This window comes from Gopherus flavomarginatus, chromosome 11 (genome assembly GCF_025201925.1).
Source record: "Gopherus flavomarginatus isolate rGopFla2 chromosome 11, rGopFla2.mat.asm, whole genome shotgun sequence".
Classification (NCBI taxonomy): domain Eukaryota; kingdom Metazoa; phylum Chordata; order Testudines; family Testudinidae; genus Gopherus; species Gopherus flavomarginatus.
The window spans coordinates 14563531-14582073 of NC_066627.1; the positions used below are offsets into that span (position 1 = coordinate 14563531).

An 18543-nucleotide genomic window follows, 5' to 3' on the forward strand; every position below is an offset into this window, starting at 1 on the left:
GGGTGACCCCGTCTAGAAGAGGGTCATGTGACCCCTCTAAGAACTCCTCCCACCACCCTCTACCAATCAGGACGGGTTTCCTCCCGAAAGGACCACCCCGAGAGGAGATTTTGACCAACCGGGGTGACCCCTCTAAGAACTCCTCCCAAGGCCCTCCACCAACCCGAGTGCAGCACCAATACCCCATAAGTACCAGCGCCGAACAGAGGAGGCCATTTTTCTTACCAAGGACACGTGTTTTAGAAAGCGTGGAAAGGCTGCTCAGAGGAAAACATGGACTCCTTTACCACCCCCGTTAGAACTTCAGACTTTGTTTTACCCCCGAGAGTCTTTGACCGTCCACGGAGAAAACGTTACATCAGTGACAGTTCTGAGGAGGAGGTTGTGACCACGGGGAGCCCTTTGGCCCAGCCGTTGTTGGATACGCCGGAATCCGACCCCGAAACTCTTGTGAGACATCCCAAAGAGCCTGATGGCCTCTCTTTGTCCAACCCCTCAGATCGCCACTTGGGAGAGTCACCGGTGGACAAGGCAAATGGAAAAGATGGCTCTCAGGTAAATGAACGATTAAGAAACGGCGGTGGGGAGGGGGGAGGGTAATGAAGCTAGGAACCGGGGGTTTGCATAAATTAAAAAAAACCCCTAAGCTGAGGTACTTACACTGTTTCTTTTTTGAAAAAATCTTTTAGCAGCTCAATGATGCCTTTCTAGAGGACCCAGAGCCCCTGGACAGCATTGTATCAAGCAGCGAAGATGAACCGGGCCCACCATGTTTTTGCTCAACACCAGTACAAATTGTTGAAGAGGGCTCCGAGGATGATGGGTTTGAAGAGTTTAGGAGGAGGCTAGGCATAGAACTGTCCGAGCCAGTGCCACGTCGTGAGCGTAAAAAAGTTATGCGGATTATTGTACGTGTTGCTGTTTATGCTGTCCTTAAACACTGCCTTAGGGAAAAGCTTTTTGAAGATTGTGAGGGCTGTGTCATAGATGCGCCAGCCCAACGGCACCATGACTGTGTGACTTGGACTTCAGTGGATATAAACTGCAAGCTCCGGGCCCTGTGTGCTGAGCTGTGTTTGGAAAGCTTACTAAACACTGTTATTGCCATAGGTTATGCTATGCAATGTCTGTGCCTAACCCAAGAACATTTAGCACAAGGGGTGACTTTGATAAATGCTGTGCAATTCAGTGGAGACCCTGACCGTGTTTTAAAGAAAATGACCAAGCCGGAAGATGCCTGCTTACAACGTTATATTGACCGTCTAGTTCGCACAAGAAGTTACAGAACCCTGCTTAAGAAAAAGACTATTTGTAAGAAATCTAAAAGGATTAAGTTAGAGAATGGTGAGGGTGCAAACATGCGATATAAAACTTGGCAGCTGTAAATTAAAAAAAAAAAAGGGGGCGGGGGGCTTTTGTGACTATCTGTGTTTTGTTAGAAGGCTTTTGGCCCTTAAGTTTTAATGAAGCATCTTTGTTTGTTTTTAAGGAGTTGTATGTCTTTTTAAAATAAATAAATAGTTTTTGTGAGAATTAGTTTTTGTGTGTGTGTGTGTGTGTGTGTGTGTGTGTAAAAGACATTCATTTGTAGCAAAAAGCTGAAATGCATGTTGTGGGAGGGAAAAAATCCTAAAAACCAAACAAAGAGGATAGTTCAGACATGTTTGAGTATAATACAGTTGTTATGGAGAGCTGCTTTTACCAGCAGGACCAAATATTGTTTTTTTTTTCATCCCATGTCCCTAAGTGGCTCTCTCAGGGATTGAACTCCCAACCTTGGGTTTACCAAACAATTACTTAAGCCACTGAGCTATCCTGCTTGTTGAAATAAATAGGTTTAAGCACACACCCCACCCTCACTGAATAGCCAGAATGTTTGCAATTACTTACCTTTGTTCCTATAGGGTTACAATTGATTGGTGAGTTGGATGGTGAGTTCTGATTAATATGAAATGCTATTGGACAGTTTAAATGTAACCCCCTGGGGTAAAGGTGAAGCACTATTGGGCAGTTTAAAAGACCCAGGAGTTGGTGGAATGCTATTGGACAGTTTAAATGTAACCCCCCTGGGGTAAAGGTGGAGCACTATTGGGCAGTTTAAAGGACCCAGGAGTTGGTGGAATGCTATGAGTCATTCTTGCTAGAAAAACACCCCACCCCCCCAAACTTTAAGCATGAAAGAAACAACCAACCCCAAGACATTAACTGATATTGCAAAAGGGGACCCTGCACTTGGAAATGGGGTACTGTTTAATACTGTAAGAAAGCCACAAATGTATTTTAACTTACAGGGGTGGAGGAAGCCCTATTGTGTATATAGCATGGTTCCCACAACAGAGATACAAAAGGGTGTTCTGCAGAATCTATTATTTGAGAGCTGTGGTGATTAAATTAACCTGTTAGCAACTATGTTGAAACAATGGGGCTAAGAGGGTATAAAAACCTTAGGTATGCTGCAGTCTGTCCTTTTAACAGAAAATCTTTTTACATAACTGCTGGACTGCAAAAAGAGGTAAGCTTGCTGTCTCTAACTCTGAAACTACTGCCACTTTTTGCCCATGCTGTCTTTAGTAAATAATGGTGCCTATGCTTATTGCAGTGTGATCTGTTTTAGCATGGAACCAGTAACTTCAAACTGCATTTTACCACCAGGCCAAGGTAAAAACCATTTTAACTATAGTTAGCTTAATACTGTTAATTTTAAAAAAGTATAGGGATTTGGTGGTAATGCTAACATGTTTGCTTGTTTTTAACCTGAAGGCCCACACACACATGGGGGGGAACAGAACAATCATGTTCCAGCAACACTTTATCCCATAGTGAAAGGTAACTTTTTTTTTTACACAACTGGTTTTTAAAATGCATGTGGGGTTTTTGAAAAGTGTGTGGCTGCAAGCTTGATTTGGGATTGGGAGGGGGGGGGATTTGTGAAGGCATAGGTTTTTTAAAAAAAGTATTTGGTTTGTTTTAAACAGGTTTTTTTGTTACTGTACATAATGGTGTGTGTTTAAAAATGGCCTTTGAGGGGGAAAGGCCCAAACACATGGGCTTTTAAATGCAGAGGGGTGGGGGGCTGCAACTGGTTTTTTAAATGCATGTGGGCTTTTGAAAAGTGTGTGGCTGCAAGCTTGATTTGGGATGGGGGGGGGTGGATTTGTGAAGGCATAGGTTTTTTACATAAGTATTTGGTTTGTTTTAAACAGGTTTTTTGTTACTGTACATAATGTGGTGTGTGTTTAAAAATGGGCTTTGAGGGGGAAAGGCCCAAACACATGGGCTTTTAAATGCAGGGGGGGGGGGCAGGCTGCAACTGGTTTTTAAAATGCATGTGGGCTTTTGAAAAGTGTGTGGCTGCAAGCTTGATTTGGGATTGGGGGGGGGGATTTGTGAAGGCATAGGTTTTTTAAAAAAAGTATTTGGTTTGTTTTAACCAGGTTTTTTTGTTACTGTACATAATGGTGTGTGTTTAAAAATGGGCTTTGAGGGGAAAAGGCCCAAACACATGGGCTTTTAAATGCAGAGGGGTGGGGGGGCTGCAACTGGTTTTTAAAATGCATGTGGGTTTTTGAGAAATGTGTGTGGCTGCAAGCTTGATTTGGGATGGGGGGGGGGGATTTGTGAAGGCATAGGTTTTTTTAAAAAGTATTTGGTTTGTTTTAAACAGGTTTTTTTGTTACTGTACATAATGTGGTGTGTGTTTAAAAATGGGCTTTGAGGGGGAAAGGCCCAAACACATGGGCTTTTAAATGCAGGGGGGAGGGGGGGCTGCAACTGGTTTTTAAAATGCATGTGGGCTTTTGAAAAGTGTGTGTGGCTGCAAGCATGATTTGGTGTGTGTGTGTGTTATAAAGCTGGGATGGGGGGGGGAGGCAAGGGGGATATGTGAAGGCATAGGTTTTTTTAAAAAAGTATTTGGTTTGTTTTAAACAGGTTTTTTTTGTTACTGTACATAATGGTGTGTGTTTAAAAATGGGCTTTGAGGGGGAAAGGCCCAAACACATGGGCTTTTAAATGCAGGGGGGAGGGGGGGCTGCAACTGGTTTTTAAAATGCATGTGGGCTTTTGAAAAGTGTGTGTGGCTGCAAGCATGATTTGGTGTGTGTGTGTGTTATAAAGCTGGGATGGGGGGGGGAGGCAAGGGGGATATGTGAAGGCATAGGTTTTTTTAAAAAAGTATTTGGTTTGTTTTAAACAGGTTTTTTTTGTTACTGTACATAATGGTGTGTGTTTAAAAATGGGCTTTGAGGGGGAAAGGCCCAAACACATGGGCTTTTAAATGCAGAGGGGGGGGGGGGCAGGCTGCAACTGGTTTTTAAAATGCATGTGGGTTTTTGAAAAGTGTGTGTGGCTGCAAGCATGATTTGGTTTGTGTGTGTTATAAAGCTGGGATGGGGGGGGGAGGCAAGGGGGATTTGTGAAGGCATAGGTTTTTTTTAAAAAGTATTTTGGTTTTTACTGTGCATAATGGATTTTTTAAAAAGCAGTTTTTGGTTTTTATTTTGCGAAATAAGATGTTTATTGTAGGGCCAGAAATGGATTATTTTGTTGTAAAGCTATGATTTTTTAAATAGAAAAACACCCTGCTGAATGAATATATATAATTTAAGTTTTACAAGATGGCTTTATGTGTTTGCTCCACAGTACTGTCAAAACATGACCAGAGGGAAAACAAACTCAAAAGAAAAAGAGAGGAGAAAGCTGAAAAGGAAAATTTACCAGCATCAGTGACTGATGGACAGATGAAGCCCAGTAAATATATTTTGCTTATTGGTTTAGTTGTTCTATGAGGTTTTGTATTTTAAGTAAATACACAGGTGTGGGTGAGAGAGAGAGAGATGGTAAAATTCAGTTTTTGTAAACTGTTGTGTTTTTTTCCCCTCATAGGCATGGGCAACCTTTCTGAAAATACTGTAGTCAGCGCTACAAGGACACCTCCTCCAGAACCACCAAAGAAACTCAAAAGAAAAAGAGAGGAGACAACTGAAAAGGAAAATTTACCAGCATCAGTGACTGATGGACAGATGAAGCCCAGTAAATATATTTTGCTTATTGGTATAGTTGTTCTATGAGGTTTTGTATTTTAAGTAAATACACAGGTGTGGGTGAGAGAGAGATGGTAAAATTCAGTTTTTGTAAACTGTTGTTATGGTTTCTTTCCCCTCATAGGCATGGGCAACCTTTCTGAAAATGCTGTAGTCAGCGCTACAAGCACACCTCCTCCAGAAGAACTACCAAAGAACCAAAAATCTGCTTTGAGACCTTTAACAACGCAAAACAGCACTGAAGTGCAGATGAAGCATCCGGGGAGCCCAGACCTCATATACGTGAAACCCAAGGACAAAACAAAAGACTCTGGTAAAAAGCAACCACACAAACACAACTCCTGTTGCTCAGCGGCTACAGCCACATCAAGCCCTGAGAAAACTGTGAGTGAAAATGCCCACGTTCACAAACCCAGAGCACGCACTCTAGGGGTTCTGAAGGTGCGCAAACCTGGAGCATGTGGTGTATGGGCTCCGTATAAAAAACCACGGTCTAGAAGCTTCTGCGATGCCAAGGTGTTGCAACCACACACACACAATTCCAGTTCCTCAGCGGCCACCGCCACAGCAAGCCCTGAGAAAACTGTGAAAGAAAATGCCCACGTTCACAAACCCGGAGCATGCGCTCTAGGGGTTGTGAATAAAACACCGAGCACTGACAAAACATTCTCCCAAAACCATAAGCTCGCCACAGCTCCCCCAAGTTCTAGTGTTTGGGAAGAGTTTGATGCTTCCATCAGAAAAGTGATGGATGCTGTATCCTCGGGGAGTCTAAAAGAACGGCCTTCTAGAAAGACTTGGGAAAAATATGATGCTTTGTTCAGAGCAATGTTAAAAGACAAGAGGGCTGAAAAGGGTGTCTCTGAGCAGGCATGACTAGTCGTGGAAAGGGGCCTGGGTAAAAGGGGCACCCTCCAGAGTACACATCAGCTTATGTGTAAACAAAAGGGGGGACAGCGCTTGAGGGATAAACGAATGGCTGCCAAAAAGTTTCAGGCCAGGGTGGCTGTAAAAATCTTAAAAAGGGCTAAAGAGGTAATGAGGAAAAAAAAACAAAGAGAGATGCCTCCTACTGGAGGCTCTCAGACTGGCTTCTCTGAAAATGGGGAGATGGAATCAGACTCTGGTTTAGCAAATTCCCCAGAGGGCTCTCTAGACAGGCCCCATTCTACTTCCAATGACCCTCATGGAGGCTTCTCAGAGTTTGACTCCCAAATAGCATCTGATGTAGAAGATCCCGCTAATGATCCCATAGAGGAACCCCCAAGTAACCCCGAAAATGCAGAGGTGTATATGGAAAGAGTGAGAAGTTGGCAACGTGAATTACCTAGATTTGGGGGGTCGGTATATTGTGAGGAATTTCGTTTTGTCAATCTTGAGCAAGTAAATTCAGCTCAGCGGGTTGTTGAAGCCATACACCAGGGAATACAGTTGGTACTCGATGATGTTAATGGTAGGGTAGGCCCTGATGATTACGTTCAGTTACGTTTAGAGAGCCGTAATTTAGCTAACCCTTTGTTTTCAGTCAGAAGAACTAGGGATGAGCTATCTGCTGAGGATTTCTTAAATCAGACCTCAAAGCTGCTACAGAGCAATAGAGAGTTGCATCTCGATGGGACATTGCGCCTTGTTGTGACAGTTGTAAAAAACAGGGGTGGGGGTGCTCGTAGAGTTTTAAATTCTATCCTTAGTAGTCAAATTATTCATAAAAAAAGACAGTGTTTGGTAGACCTGACTTACACCGGTACCAATCTGTGTTTTGCGGGTGGCCTTTTGGCCGTCATGTCCGATCGTAAACCTACGGACACGGAATTGTTAGCGGAGGCGAGAAAGTTGCATGAGAAACTGGGGTGGTCAGATCAAAAAAAGATTCTGGTCAGTGACGTAGCAAAGTTTGAACAGCATTTAGGAGTGAACATACACGTGGTGCTGTATACGGAAAAAGGTGGCTGGGGCTTTTTTAAAACAGGAGGCCTCACGTACCCCAAGACTTATTTCATCCTGTTGCACGATGAGCATTACTATGGAGTTCTGGATGTGAAAAAGTTGTTTGGAGCGAAAAATTATTGTGAGTTTTGCCACACGGTGTACAGCCACGACCACTCTTGTAGGTATCGTTGCCGCCTCTGCTTGAGTGTAACGTGCTCAGACAGCGTGGGCGTGCAGCTGCGGTGTCCTAGCTGTAGACTGTATTGTCGATCCAAAGAATGTTTAGACAGACATATCAACTGTGCATCAAAAAACCAAGTTGAATGCCTGTCTAAAACTTTGTGTGATAAGTGTCAGTCTTACGTGAACAAGCGGCATAAGTGTAAAGGGAGGCGATGTAAGCAGTGTCAGGGTTTGATTGTTGGTGATGTAGACAGTCACTTTTGTTTTATGGATAGCCTTAGAAAGCCTGAATCCTCAGAAAAGTATATTTTTTATGATTTTGAATGCATGCAGGAGACTGGGTTGCACACTCCCAATTACATTTTTGCTATGTCCTTAAATCCAGAAAAATCCTGGGAATTTAAGGGCGATGAGTGTCTGTCTGTCTTTGTTAAGACCTTTATCGGCAAAGAGTTTCGCGACTATACGTTCCTAGCGCACAATTCCAAAGGTTATGATGCGTACTTCATCGTTAGGCAGTTACTGAAGGAAAAGATGTGCATAGAACTGATCACTCAGGGTAGTAAACTAATGTGTGTGGAAGTGAAGGCCCTGGGGATTCGTTTTATAGACTCTTTAAACTTCTTGCCCATGAAGCTTAGCAAGCTACCGCAGGCATTGGGATTTGAAGGATGCAAAGGTTATTTTCCACATTTTTTTAACACTGTAAAAAATCAAAATTATGTGGGACCTATGCCCAGTGTGGCACACTATGGTGTAGAAAGCATGATGCCCAGGGAGAAAACAGAGTTTCTCGACTGGTATCAGGACCACAGTTCTGAGGTGTTTGACTTGCAGAAAGAGCTCGCGTATTACTGTCAGCAGGATGTCAAAATTTTGAGACAGGCTTGTATTCTATACAGAAAAGAGATTATGAAAATGACGGAGAAGGGAGATGTAGTAGAGAAAGAACCTGGTAAATTCACCGAAGTAAAACTGTGCATAGATCCATTCCAGTACATAACACTGGCATCTGTTTGCATGGCTATGTACAGGTTTATGTTTTTGGAGCCTAACACAGTAGCTCTTCTGCCTCCAGACAACTATCACAGGCAGAAAAAAAGATATTCAACTCCATCTATTCAGTGGCTGTTGTATATCTCTTACAAAGAAAATATACAAATACGGCATGCTTTACAGGGTGGGGAACTACAGGTAGGACCCTACTTTTTAGACGGTTATGCCGATGTTGATGGGGTACGCACAGCCTTTGAGTTTAATGGATGTTTTTTCCACGGCTGTGTCACCTGTTATTGTGAAAAAGCACAAAATCCTATGACGGGGACATCTTTTGGGTTTCTTTATTACAAGACGCAGCTCAAGGCTGACTATCTGAAACGACTTGGTTTTGTAGTGAGGACTCTTTGGGAGCACGAGTGGGAGGTGATGAAAGAAACAGACAGGGAGTTGGCAGACTTTTTAAACCGAGCCCAGTTACCCCAGCCTCTTGTGCCTAGAGATGCTCTTTTTGGGGGGAGAACAAACGCTATCTGCCTGTATTACAAGCCTAACCCCGGGGAAGAAATCCACTATTATGATTTTACCAGCCTGTACCCTTTCGTAAACAAAACCAAAGAATACCCTATCGGACACCCCGATATACTTTATGACAAATTTGGACCCCTGGCAAATTATTTTGGAATTGCAAAAGTTAAAGTTTACCCCCCACGAGGTCTCTTTTTTCCATTGTTACCCGTCAGAGTGGGTGGCAAGCTTATGTTCCCGCTATGCCAAACCTGTGCGGAAACCGAGCAGCGGGAGATATGCACCCATACTGACGAGGAGCGGGCCATCCTGGGGACTTGGTGCACGGTGGAATTGAACGCGGCTATAGCGAAGGGGTACGTGGTGGCTGAAATCTATGAAATCTGGCATTTTAATGAAAAATCTAATAAACTCTTTTCAGAGTACATAAAATTACACCTCCGCCAGAAACAAGAGGCTTCAGGGTATCCCAGTTGGTGCACCAACGAGGAAAAACAAAATAAGTACATTAGCGATTTCTACCAGAAAGAAGGCGTTCGTTTACGCCAACATGAGATCAGATCAAACCCTGCTAAACGCCAAATCGCTAAACTGTTTTTAAATTCTCTGTGGGGTAAATTCGGCCAAAGAACCAACCTACCCAACACCAGCATCGTGAGAGACCCTGACGAACTCTTGCAGTACCTATTTTCCCCCAATTACAAGGTTTCATCCTGCGAGTTTATCGATGATGAAACAGCGTGTGTGTCTTGGAAGCACGCAAAAGAACGGTACTCTGTCTCTGGCAATACCAATGTTGTCATAGCCTGTTTCACCACCGCTTATGCCCGCTTAGAATTATACAGTCTGCTAGACGGTTTGCAAGAGCGGTGCCTGTACCACGACACTGACTCGGTGATATTTGTGAAAAGGGAGGGTGCCTGGAATCCCCCTCTGGGGGATTATTTAGGGGAGCTCACAAGTGAGCTCCCGCTAGATCAACACATCACCGAGTTTGTGTCGGCAGGCCCAAAAACGTATGGGTATAAGTTGTCTGGAGGAAAGGCCTGTATAAAAGTCAAAGGTATTACCCTAAACGTAGCAAACTGTGAAAAAATCAACTTTGAAAGTTTAAAAGATCTAGTCCTGGACTACTGCACGGGCCTGCGAGATAACGAAAACACCTCAAAAAAGATAGAGGTGCAGCAGCCCTCTATCGTAAGAAACAAAAACCAGTGGCAAATAGAAACAAAAACCCTTAAAAAAACACAAAAAGTGGTTTATAACAAGAGGGTCCTAGGAAAAGGTTTTAAAACCCTGCCCTACGGCTTTTGAAAAAAAATGGATACGAGGTGGAAACACCCCTTTTCCGCAATTCTTGCGGGGCCTAGCAACTGCGGAAAAAGTTACTTTATAAAAAATGTGTTGAATAATGCCAAACAAACACTATCTGTTATGCCTGAGAATATCGTGTGGTGTTATAGTTGTTGGCAACCTCTGTATAAAGAACTGCTCTGTAAATATCCCTTTATCAATTTTATGGAGGGGTTGCCTGATGCTTTGGATGATGACAGTTTGTTTCCTACTAATAAAGTAAATATGGTTATCATAGACGATCTGATGAACTCTGCTTGTGAAAGCAATGAAATCGAGAAAGCTTTTACCAAGTACGTGCATCACAGAAACCTGAGCATTATGTATATAGTTCAGAACGTATTTTGTCAGGGAAAAAAGAGTCGCACAATTAACCTAAACACAAAGTACATGGTTCTGTTCAAAAACCCCAGGGATAAATTACAAATCGCTACGCTCGCTCGGCAAATGTACCCTGGCAAAGCTCAATTCTTTCTAGAAGCTTTTGAGGATGCTACCAAAAGACCTTATGGCTACCTGGTGGTGGATTTAAATGCTTCCACACCGGAAGCTTATAGACTAAGAACCGGTCTTTTCCCTCCAGACTGGCCAGTGGTTTATACTTTAAAAAAAACAGCTGGATATAAAAAGAAATGACTTATCGGCAGGTCCCTTTTTAACAGCTGGGACTGCTGACTGAAAACATGTCTAGCTGCGTGAAGAGAAACCTGGGCCTTTTAAAATTACTTAGCAAATCGTCCCCGCAGCAAAGGAAGGCTATTCTGTGTTCGGCCTCTGACGATCTAGTAGTGGCCATCTCAGAAATAGCACTCAATACCTTAAAAGGAAACATACCTTTAACACAAAATCAAGTGCGTGTGTTGAAAAAGAAACGCACGCTTATAAAAACTTTGTGTAATAAGAGCGTTTCACTTAAAAGAAAAAAGCATCTGGTAAAGCAGTCTGGGGGGTTTATTGGGCCTCTGTTAAGTTTTGCTATCCCTCTGATAACAGGGCTTTTAACTAATCGATAATGGAGTATGCAGAAAAAATGTACCTGGTGCCCAGCCACCAGTTGGAGCAATTAAGGGCTCCCCCTCCAGCAGAGGAAAATATCAGAACAACAGCAACTCGCTTACTGGACGCTGAAATGAAGTCTGTTCTTCAAAGAACTGACCTGGCCGAATACGAAAAGGCTAAACTTTACAGCGCCGTGCTTCAAAGGTACCTAACGTACGTGAGGCAAAGTGATGCGGATAAAGGGAAAATAAGTCTGTTTCTACCGGAACAGGAACAAAGCGTAACTGCCAAACCCCCAGAAACACCAAAGAACTCAGACTCTATTGCTCAGGAGGTGCTGGATAATGTGAATAAGCGTTATAAAAAAAATGCAATAGTATTGCTAAATAAACTGGGGCAGGATAAAAATCTCTCTTCATGGAATGATAAAGGGTCTTTTGTGTACAAAGGCTCTGTGGTTAATGGTTCTAACATGCTTGACTTAGTCAGGGCTGTCACCCAAACTCGCTCTGTACCTAGCAAACGTGTACCTAAAGGATGGGATGTGTTTATGAATGCCATGGCGGAACTGAACGTACCATCTTCTGTCATGGGCAATGCAGCCAACAGAGACCTTTTGGAACGCCTCAAGGCCTCGACTGCTGACACCGGGGTGGATCAGGAATCCGTGACCCCTTTTTTGCCCTATAAAAAAAAAAAAAAAGATTGGCTAAAAGAGCCCAATGGCTCAGTGTGTAACGTTTTTCACATTCTAAAAATTTTAAAACTTGTAATGTTTTGCTTTAAATAAAACATTTCTAGATTTTTTTTTAAAAAAATCTGTGTAATTTTTCAATTGGTCATTTAAAAAAACAGACAAACATCAATTTCTTTAAACCCCTAACCTGGGGTGCTTTATTGGGTAACATGGCTATAAAAATCATTACAAGATACACATGTCTGGGCTTGTTGAAACATGTTTTGAGCAAGGCTAGGCATGCCCAAAAATTTAAATTTATTTTTTACAAAATTTATCACCATCCGGTCATTTTGCACTAAGTCGTCAGAATACAATTTTAAAATCCGGTCAAAAGATAAACCCTTGCTACGATGATGTAAAAAAAACACGCAGTGATAGCCACAGGCGACGGAGCGGGGGTCTTGTAATTGTCTATTATGAAACACCATGTCTGTGGCATTTTTGTTTAAAAATTTCATAATGCTTTTAGGAAACAACACGCTGTTCGGGGGTTGCCCATATGAGTCAAAAAACTCTCCACGGTTATGCTCCGCCAGATACAGGGCGAGCCAGTGTTCACCCGGTTGGTTGTGTGGATGCGTGTTCACCACCAAACCTACGGGCCTCTGAGACAGCTTGCTTCCAGGGAGCCAATCACAAGGGAACACATCTAAAAAATTCTTTTTTGTGTAAGGATCCGTTGATAAGACACGTGAGAGCTGCACGGTGTCCATGTTCACATGTAGTCAAACAGAACGTTTCTTCTCTGATTTATTTCTATGACATTGTCAAAAACTCCATACACAATCATATTGACGGTAACCGTTAAAGCCTTTCCAAACCGTATTTCTGCTCTCAGGTTCCCAGTTTTAATCAGGGAATAGTGATCTGCGCATTCCTGGTCGGGAGACAGGTCAAAGGCAAACAAGGTGTAACCCTGTGCAAACTCCTCACGGTCGATTAACAGAGAACGATCTTTCATGTGTTTACCAGCTGTCTGTACCAGATTCATGTATTCTCTCACGCAGCGTCCTGCCTCGAAGTCCGGTTGCAGAGGCTTGGTCGGTACCTGTTCACCATCCACATACAGGGCCACAAAATTAATATCGTAATGTTTAAAATGAAAGGGATTTTTAGTGTAACTGCCGCTAAAGGCATCGTTATCCACAAATCCTAGGACAAGCATTTTGGGTAACTGTCCCAAGAACAGGTTTTCCTGGTTACTGACCCTGCTGCCTGCAGGGATGCTAAACACTTTCATTCCCACACGGTCCACGGGGTATTTAGCATTAGCGGCAAGCAGGGCCTCTGCATGCCCCAAACGGACACCCGGGGCCACCCGTACTTTCTTCACAAAAAGGGACGCTGATACAATGCGCAGTTTAAAGCCTTCAGCCGCACTGCCCATTAAACAGAAGGCGTCTTTACTGCGTGTCAGTTTAATTTTCACATCCACTCCGTTTAACAAAAGTTTTTCTTGAAAAAACAGGTCACTGTGTAGATGGCCCAGCAGCTCTACCGTTCTGCTCTGGGCTGTCAGCTTTGCACGCTTCACAAACCCTAGATTCTCTCCATCCAACTCTGTTTTTTCATGTTGTCCAGCAGTGTCTTTGTAAAACAGGCCGGCAGAAAATTGCGTGGCGAGGGTGTCATCGCTGTAATTGAGCACTGATTCTATAAAGGCCCTGTAAGGGTAACAGTTGTTGCTTTGGCTTACAAGGCGGTCTCCCAGCGTAACATCCAACTGACTGAAAATAGAGGCCACGGGGTAATTCACCAGGCCCACTTCAGCGTCCGCAGCAAGTTCAGTTCCGTCTCCTTTTACAATCTTGCAACACAGGTAAAGCAGCGTGTTGTTTAAATCCATATAATCTATGCCATTCCCTGCTATAAAAAAGTCAATGGGGGCAGACTCCGTAACGGCCGATAGAGGTGGCACCTCGATGTAAATGCTTTTCTCGATGCTGGTCTGCGTAGGGGCTATTTGAAACAAGTCTAGTTCGGATTTGGTGCACTCTTCAGACCCGCAGTGAACAAAAGCCATATTGATTAAAATATGTCTCTTTTACCAAGCAGAGCGCGTCTCCTCTTTTGCCCAGGCTGCTTCTTGGACTTTCGTTTATGGCCGGCTCTGCGTGTCAAAGCCCTTCTTTTAAAAGGTTTTGGGGGACCTGTGCGTCGCGGGTATGACGTATTTCTCTTTCTTTTCTTCCTCCTTTTAATGTACATCAGCCCCGATCCTTCCTGTGAAGCTGTATTCCCCACCTTCTCCAGAACAGCACGGGAGACATGACCTACCACATCTTTAGCTATGTTTTGAGCGGCGGTTTTTACGTGGGGCTTAATAATCTCTAGCCCCCTCCTCAAAAGCGGTACAGCTTTTCGAAAGAGGCTACGAAATATTCCACCCACACCAGCCCCGTACATCACGGGGGCCCCATGATATCCAGGAAGGGCGTATCCAGCCTGGGCTTTGTAATAGTTCCTGTAGATGGTGGGGTCGCCATAATTTTTTAGGATCGCCATAATAGTGTTTTTTTTTTTTTGCTTTTTAGAAACCTCGCTCTCTCCGCGGTCGCAAATGCAGCTTGATGATCACCTTGCCGAAGCGAAATGAGACATGTCTGTTCTGATCTGTCTTTATTTCAATGGTAATGGTGTCGATGTGGTGTTTACTAACAGGAACGTAATGAGGTTTATCATAGGTGATGGTAACAAACTCATTGTTCCTTCCTTGGACAGGGACGCAGCGTAACAGGGGAACAGAAAAGTCCCCCACAAACTGGTGTTCTACAATATCCGTGTACAGATACAAGGAGTTAAAACCCCCTGTAATGTCTGCTGAGAAGGGAAATTTTTGGACGTTGCGTTTTGGGCCCAAACCCAAAATGTTAGCTAGTTCCCCGCCAGTAGAAAACCCGTAGTTAAAATTGGTAGATTTAAGTCTCACTTTTCTACCTACAGGGTCGTAGTTCATGACCATCTCAGGCGGTCCTTGGTGACGAGCCATGGTGCTGTTCATATGCTCCAGTAATTCAGGTATGGTCGAGTAATAACCTCGTCGTAGGATGAAATTCCACTTCATATCTTCAAAGGTAATTTCAAAAGGGGTGTCTTCATTGATAGTGTTCCAGCTGTGTGGGTATTGTATTTCCACTAACCCCACCTCCCAGGCACCCGGGAGATCCAAGGGCTTAATTAGCCGTATTGTAAAGTTCGAGATGGTGTTTTGGGGAAAAACTGCAGAGCTGGCATTGCTGGGCAAAGTGATGTAAAACCCGCCGTCGCTCATTATTATTTTTTCTTCTATCTGTCTTTGCAGGAGGAATTGGTTTTTTGTTTTTTTTTTTCTCTTTGTTTTGTGTCTAAATGTCACAGAGTTGAGAAGCTTCCACCCAGCTGTTAAACTTATCAGGCCAACCCAACCATTTTACCAGTAAGTGTTTTTTTCTCCCTTTTCCTTTCTCCGCTAGAATTTTTTCAATCCTGTAAATCCTGTCTCGTTTGGGGTTTACTTTTTGTAACTCTTCAGGGTAAAAAGATCCAGTAACTGCCTCACCTTCGTAATCTTTTAATCGGTATACAGGTCTTCGGCCCCTGGTTAAGGCTTCATCCACTATGAATATCTCATCGGTAAACGTCTGTTCATAACCTTTTTCAAAAGCGCCTTTGGTTTTAGATAGTCTCACGTGATCGCCTTTTCTAAAAGGGGGAACAACCTGTTTTATTTTAAAACTGTCTCCATAAACCGTTTTCCACACCTTCAGAGAATTTGAAGGGTTAACATCTATGGGTCTGGTACGTATAGTCCTGTGAAAGCTCTGGTTATAACTCTTTATAAAGTCAGGTAAGACGTCAATGTAGCGAAAGGTGTTATGGGCTGTAAAATATCTCCACATCCTAGTTTTTAAAGTTCTGTTAAATCGCTCCACAACCCCTGCTTTGACTTCATTATTAGTAAGAAAATGGTGAACCCCATGCTGCTTTAACAGTCCACTTAAAGGTTTGTTTAAAAATTCTTTCCCCCGATCGGTTTGTAATTTTTGAGGCACGCGACCTTCGCTGAAAATAGCTTTAAAGGCCTTGGATACCTCACCACTTGTCTTGTCTTTTAGGCATAAGGCCCAGGCATATTTGGATAAAATGTCTATCACTGTTAAGATGTACTTAAAGCCACTGTTGTGTTTGGAGAACTGATGCATATCCACCAAATCTGCCTGCCACTGTGCATCCACATCTGAAACAATAGTCTTGTTTCTTTTAAAATGTATTCGAGCTGGTTTGTGTAAAGTGTATGCATCCTGGTCTGAAAGCCAAGCTGTTACCTGTCTTCTATTTAAAGTTTTACTATGCTTTCTGGCCACTTGAAAAAGAGAGTTCACCCCGCCAAAGCTCCCAACTTCCCTGGGATTGTAATATATTTTCTTTAACAGAGCTGTCGGTGTAGACATGACTGTTACTGGTACCGTCTTTTACTACCACAAGTATGAAAGGGGACACGCTCATATTGACACATTTAAATACATTTTATTAATTGCCTGGTTTAACATGATCTTTTACAGCCGCCTGTAAAATGGACGCCATAACTGCTACCATAAGGGAGTCTGAGCTGTTTCATTCTTCCATTTTGTGATTTTCGGTTTCAGATCTGTCTCTTGGATAGCAGTAAAAACAGCTGACGCGCAAGTTCTTAAAGGCCTCTAGAAAGGCATCGTCGAGCTCCTGAAAGATTTTCAGAAAAAGAAACAGAGTAAGTACCCCAGCTGCTGGGGTTTTTTTTTAATTTACGCAAACCCCCGGTTCCTAGCTTCATTACCCACCCCCTCCTCTACCGCCATTTCTTAATCGTTCATTTACCTGAGCGCCATCTTTTCCATTTGCCTTGTCCACCGGTGACTCTCCCAAGTGGCGATCTGAGGGGGTGGACAAAGAGAGGTCATCAGGCTCCTCAGGGCGCCTCACGAGGGGTTTCTGGTCGGTTTCCGACGTATCCATCAACTGGTCGGCCAAAGGGCTCCTCTCGGTCATTCCCTCCTCCTCAGAACTGTCGCTGGTGTAGGTCCTGCGCCACATAAGTATGGTGCTTGGGTCCAAAACAAAGTTCGAAGTTCTAACGGGGGTGGTAAAGGAGTCCATGTTTTCCTCTGAGCAGCCTTTCCACGCTTTCTAAAACACGTGTCCTTGGTAAGAAAAATGGCCTCCTCTGTTCGGCGCTGGTACTTATGGGGTATTGGTGCTGCACTCGGGTTGGTGGAGGGCCTTGGGAGGAGTTCTTAGAGGGGTCACCCCGGTTGGTCAAAATCTCCTCTCGGGGTGGTCCTTTCGGGAGGAAACCCGTCCTGATTGGTAGAGGGTGGTGGGAGGAGTTCTTAGAGGGGTCACATGACCCTCTTCTAGACGGGGTCACCCACCCCCGGAAGTCACCCTGATTGGTCAAATCTCCTCTCGGGGGTGGTCCGTTCGGGAGGAAACCCCTCCTGATTGGTAGAGGGTGGTGGGAGGAGTTCTTAGAGGGGTCACATGACCCACTTCTAGATAGGTCACCCGCCCCCGGAAGTTGCCCTGATTGGTCAAATCTCCTCTTGGGGTGGTCCTTTCTGGAGGAAACCCCTCCTGATTGGTAGAGGGTGGTGGGAGGAGTTCTTAGAGGGGTCACATGACCCACTTCTAGATAGGTCACCCGCCCCCGGAAGTTGCCCTGATTGGTCAAATCTCCTCTTGGGGTGGTCCTTTCTGGAGGAAACCCCTCCTGATTGGTAGAGGATGGTGGGAGGAGTTCTTAGAGGGGTCACATGACCCACTTTGCTTCCGGTCATGTGGCCATCTTGACCCCGGAAGTAATACCCCCATAGGATGGGACTTCCGGTGACAGGTGGGAGGGACTAGAGGGGTCAAGGGGCGGGGTTAGGGGCGGGGTTAGGGTTTGATTGATGGTAGGGCCCTTATACTACTGAGATATAAAGTACTTCTGTGCTATTAACTCTTACTTATCTGTTTATGACATCCTAGTTCATGGGAGTCATCAATATTCCAAACCATCATTTATGGCCCACACTTTGCATTTGGTTCAGCCTGTGACGGGTTGTTTACGCAACACCAGCATGAAAGCGGTTAAGGTGACACAGATAGGGCCAATTACCATTACTGTGGAGAGGATCTGAAGTGGATCCATAGAGGAGCAACCCCCAGCAGAAGCTTTGGAAACTTGTTAGCAGGTGTCTTTGGAAACTGTCTTTGGAAACTTGTTAGCACCAGAAGCGAAGGCTCGCGGGGTGGAATCCTGGCCCCGTTGAAGTTAATGGGAGTTTTGTAATTGTCATCAACTGGGCCATGAATTAGGCCTCCAGGGCCACTGGAAGATGGGAAGAAGTTGACCCTGCACAGCTTAAATCAGTCTATAAGAAGAGCTTGCCCAATCTTGTCTATGCAGCACTGAGGGGGAATTCCACTTCCCTAGCCCAACCCAACTCCAGGTCTCTGTTTGTTTTCTCTGCAAAGGATATTTTTCTCCCTCATTTTTTTTTGTCCTGATCAATTATTTGGACCAAACATTGGGGAACAAACAGGTATTTTGGGGTATCATCTCTCTTCACTTCCTATTCTCAAGTAGGTAGCATTTGTTTGCAATACAGCCATTAGGGAGTCTTTCTTTCTTTCTTTCTTTTTTTCTTTCTTTCTTTCTTTCTTTCTTTCTTTCTTTCTTTCTTTCTCACCATATTGCTTTTTTTCCTCATTCACCATTTCAAAATGTATTTTTCTCTTTCTTTTATTTTATGCCTTATTTTCCTCTTTCTT

At 43.9% G+C, this 18543-nt stretch overlaps 2 protein-coding genes across 3 annotated transcripts; one reads left to right on the plus strand and one right to left on the minus strand.

Moving 5' to 3' along the window:
• The first annotated feature begins 168 nt into the window (after positions 1–168).
• LOC127031138 (uncharacterized) lies at positions 169–1568 on the plus strand. Of its 2 annotated transcripts, none has more exons than XM_050917908.1 (2): positions 169–555; positions 690–1568. In XM_050917908.1, the coding sequence occupies exons 1-2, from the start codon at positions 274–276 to the stop codon at positions 1383–1385; spliced, it is 978 nt and encodes a 325-aa protein (XP_050773865.1). In that variant the 5' UTR covers positions 169–273; the 3' UTR covers positions 1386–1568. The 2 variants fall into 2 exon arrangements, with proteins under 2 accessions (XP_050773865.1, XP_050773866.1); XM_050917909.1 differs by having other exon boundaries at positions 693–1568.
• Positions 1569–12171: 10603 nt separating this feature from the next.
• Positions 12172–16767, minus strand: LOC127031117 (uncharacterized protein F54H12.2-like). Its single transcript, XM_050917884.1, has 3 exons — positions 16606–16767; positions 16273–16470; positions 12172–15450 (listed from the first exon to the last, which is right to left on the minus strand). Exon 3 carries the CDS (start codon positions 13790–13792, stop codon positions 12485–12487), a length of 1308 nt encoding a protein of 435 aa, XP_050773841.1. The 5' UTR covers positions 13793–15450; positions 16273–16470; positions 16606–16767; the 3' UTR covers positions 12172–12484.
• Positions 16768–18543: the final 1776 nt, after the last annotated feature.

Excerpts from the sequence above, each read along its gene's own strand:
- LOC127031117 (XM_050917884.1), bottom strand. The coding sequence starts at position 13,792 with ATGGCTTTTGTTCACTGCGGGTCTGAAGAGTGCACCAAATCCGAACTA.
- LOC127031138 (XM_050917908.1), top strand. The coding sequence starts at position 274 with ATGGACTCCTTTACCACCCCCGTTAGAACTTCAGACTTTGTTTTACCC. Across the intron at positions 556-689 it reads ATGGAAAAGATGGCTCTCAG|CAGCTCAATGATGCCTTTCT; the intron begins GTAAATGAACGA and ends AAAATCTTTTAG.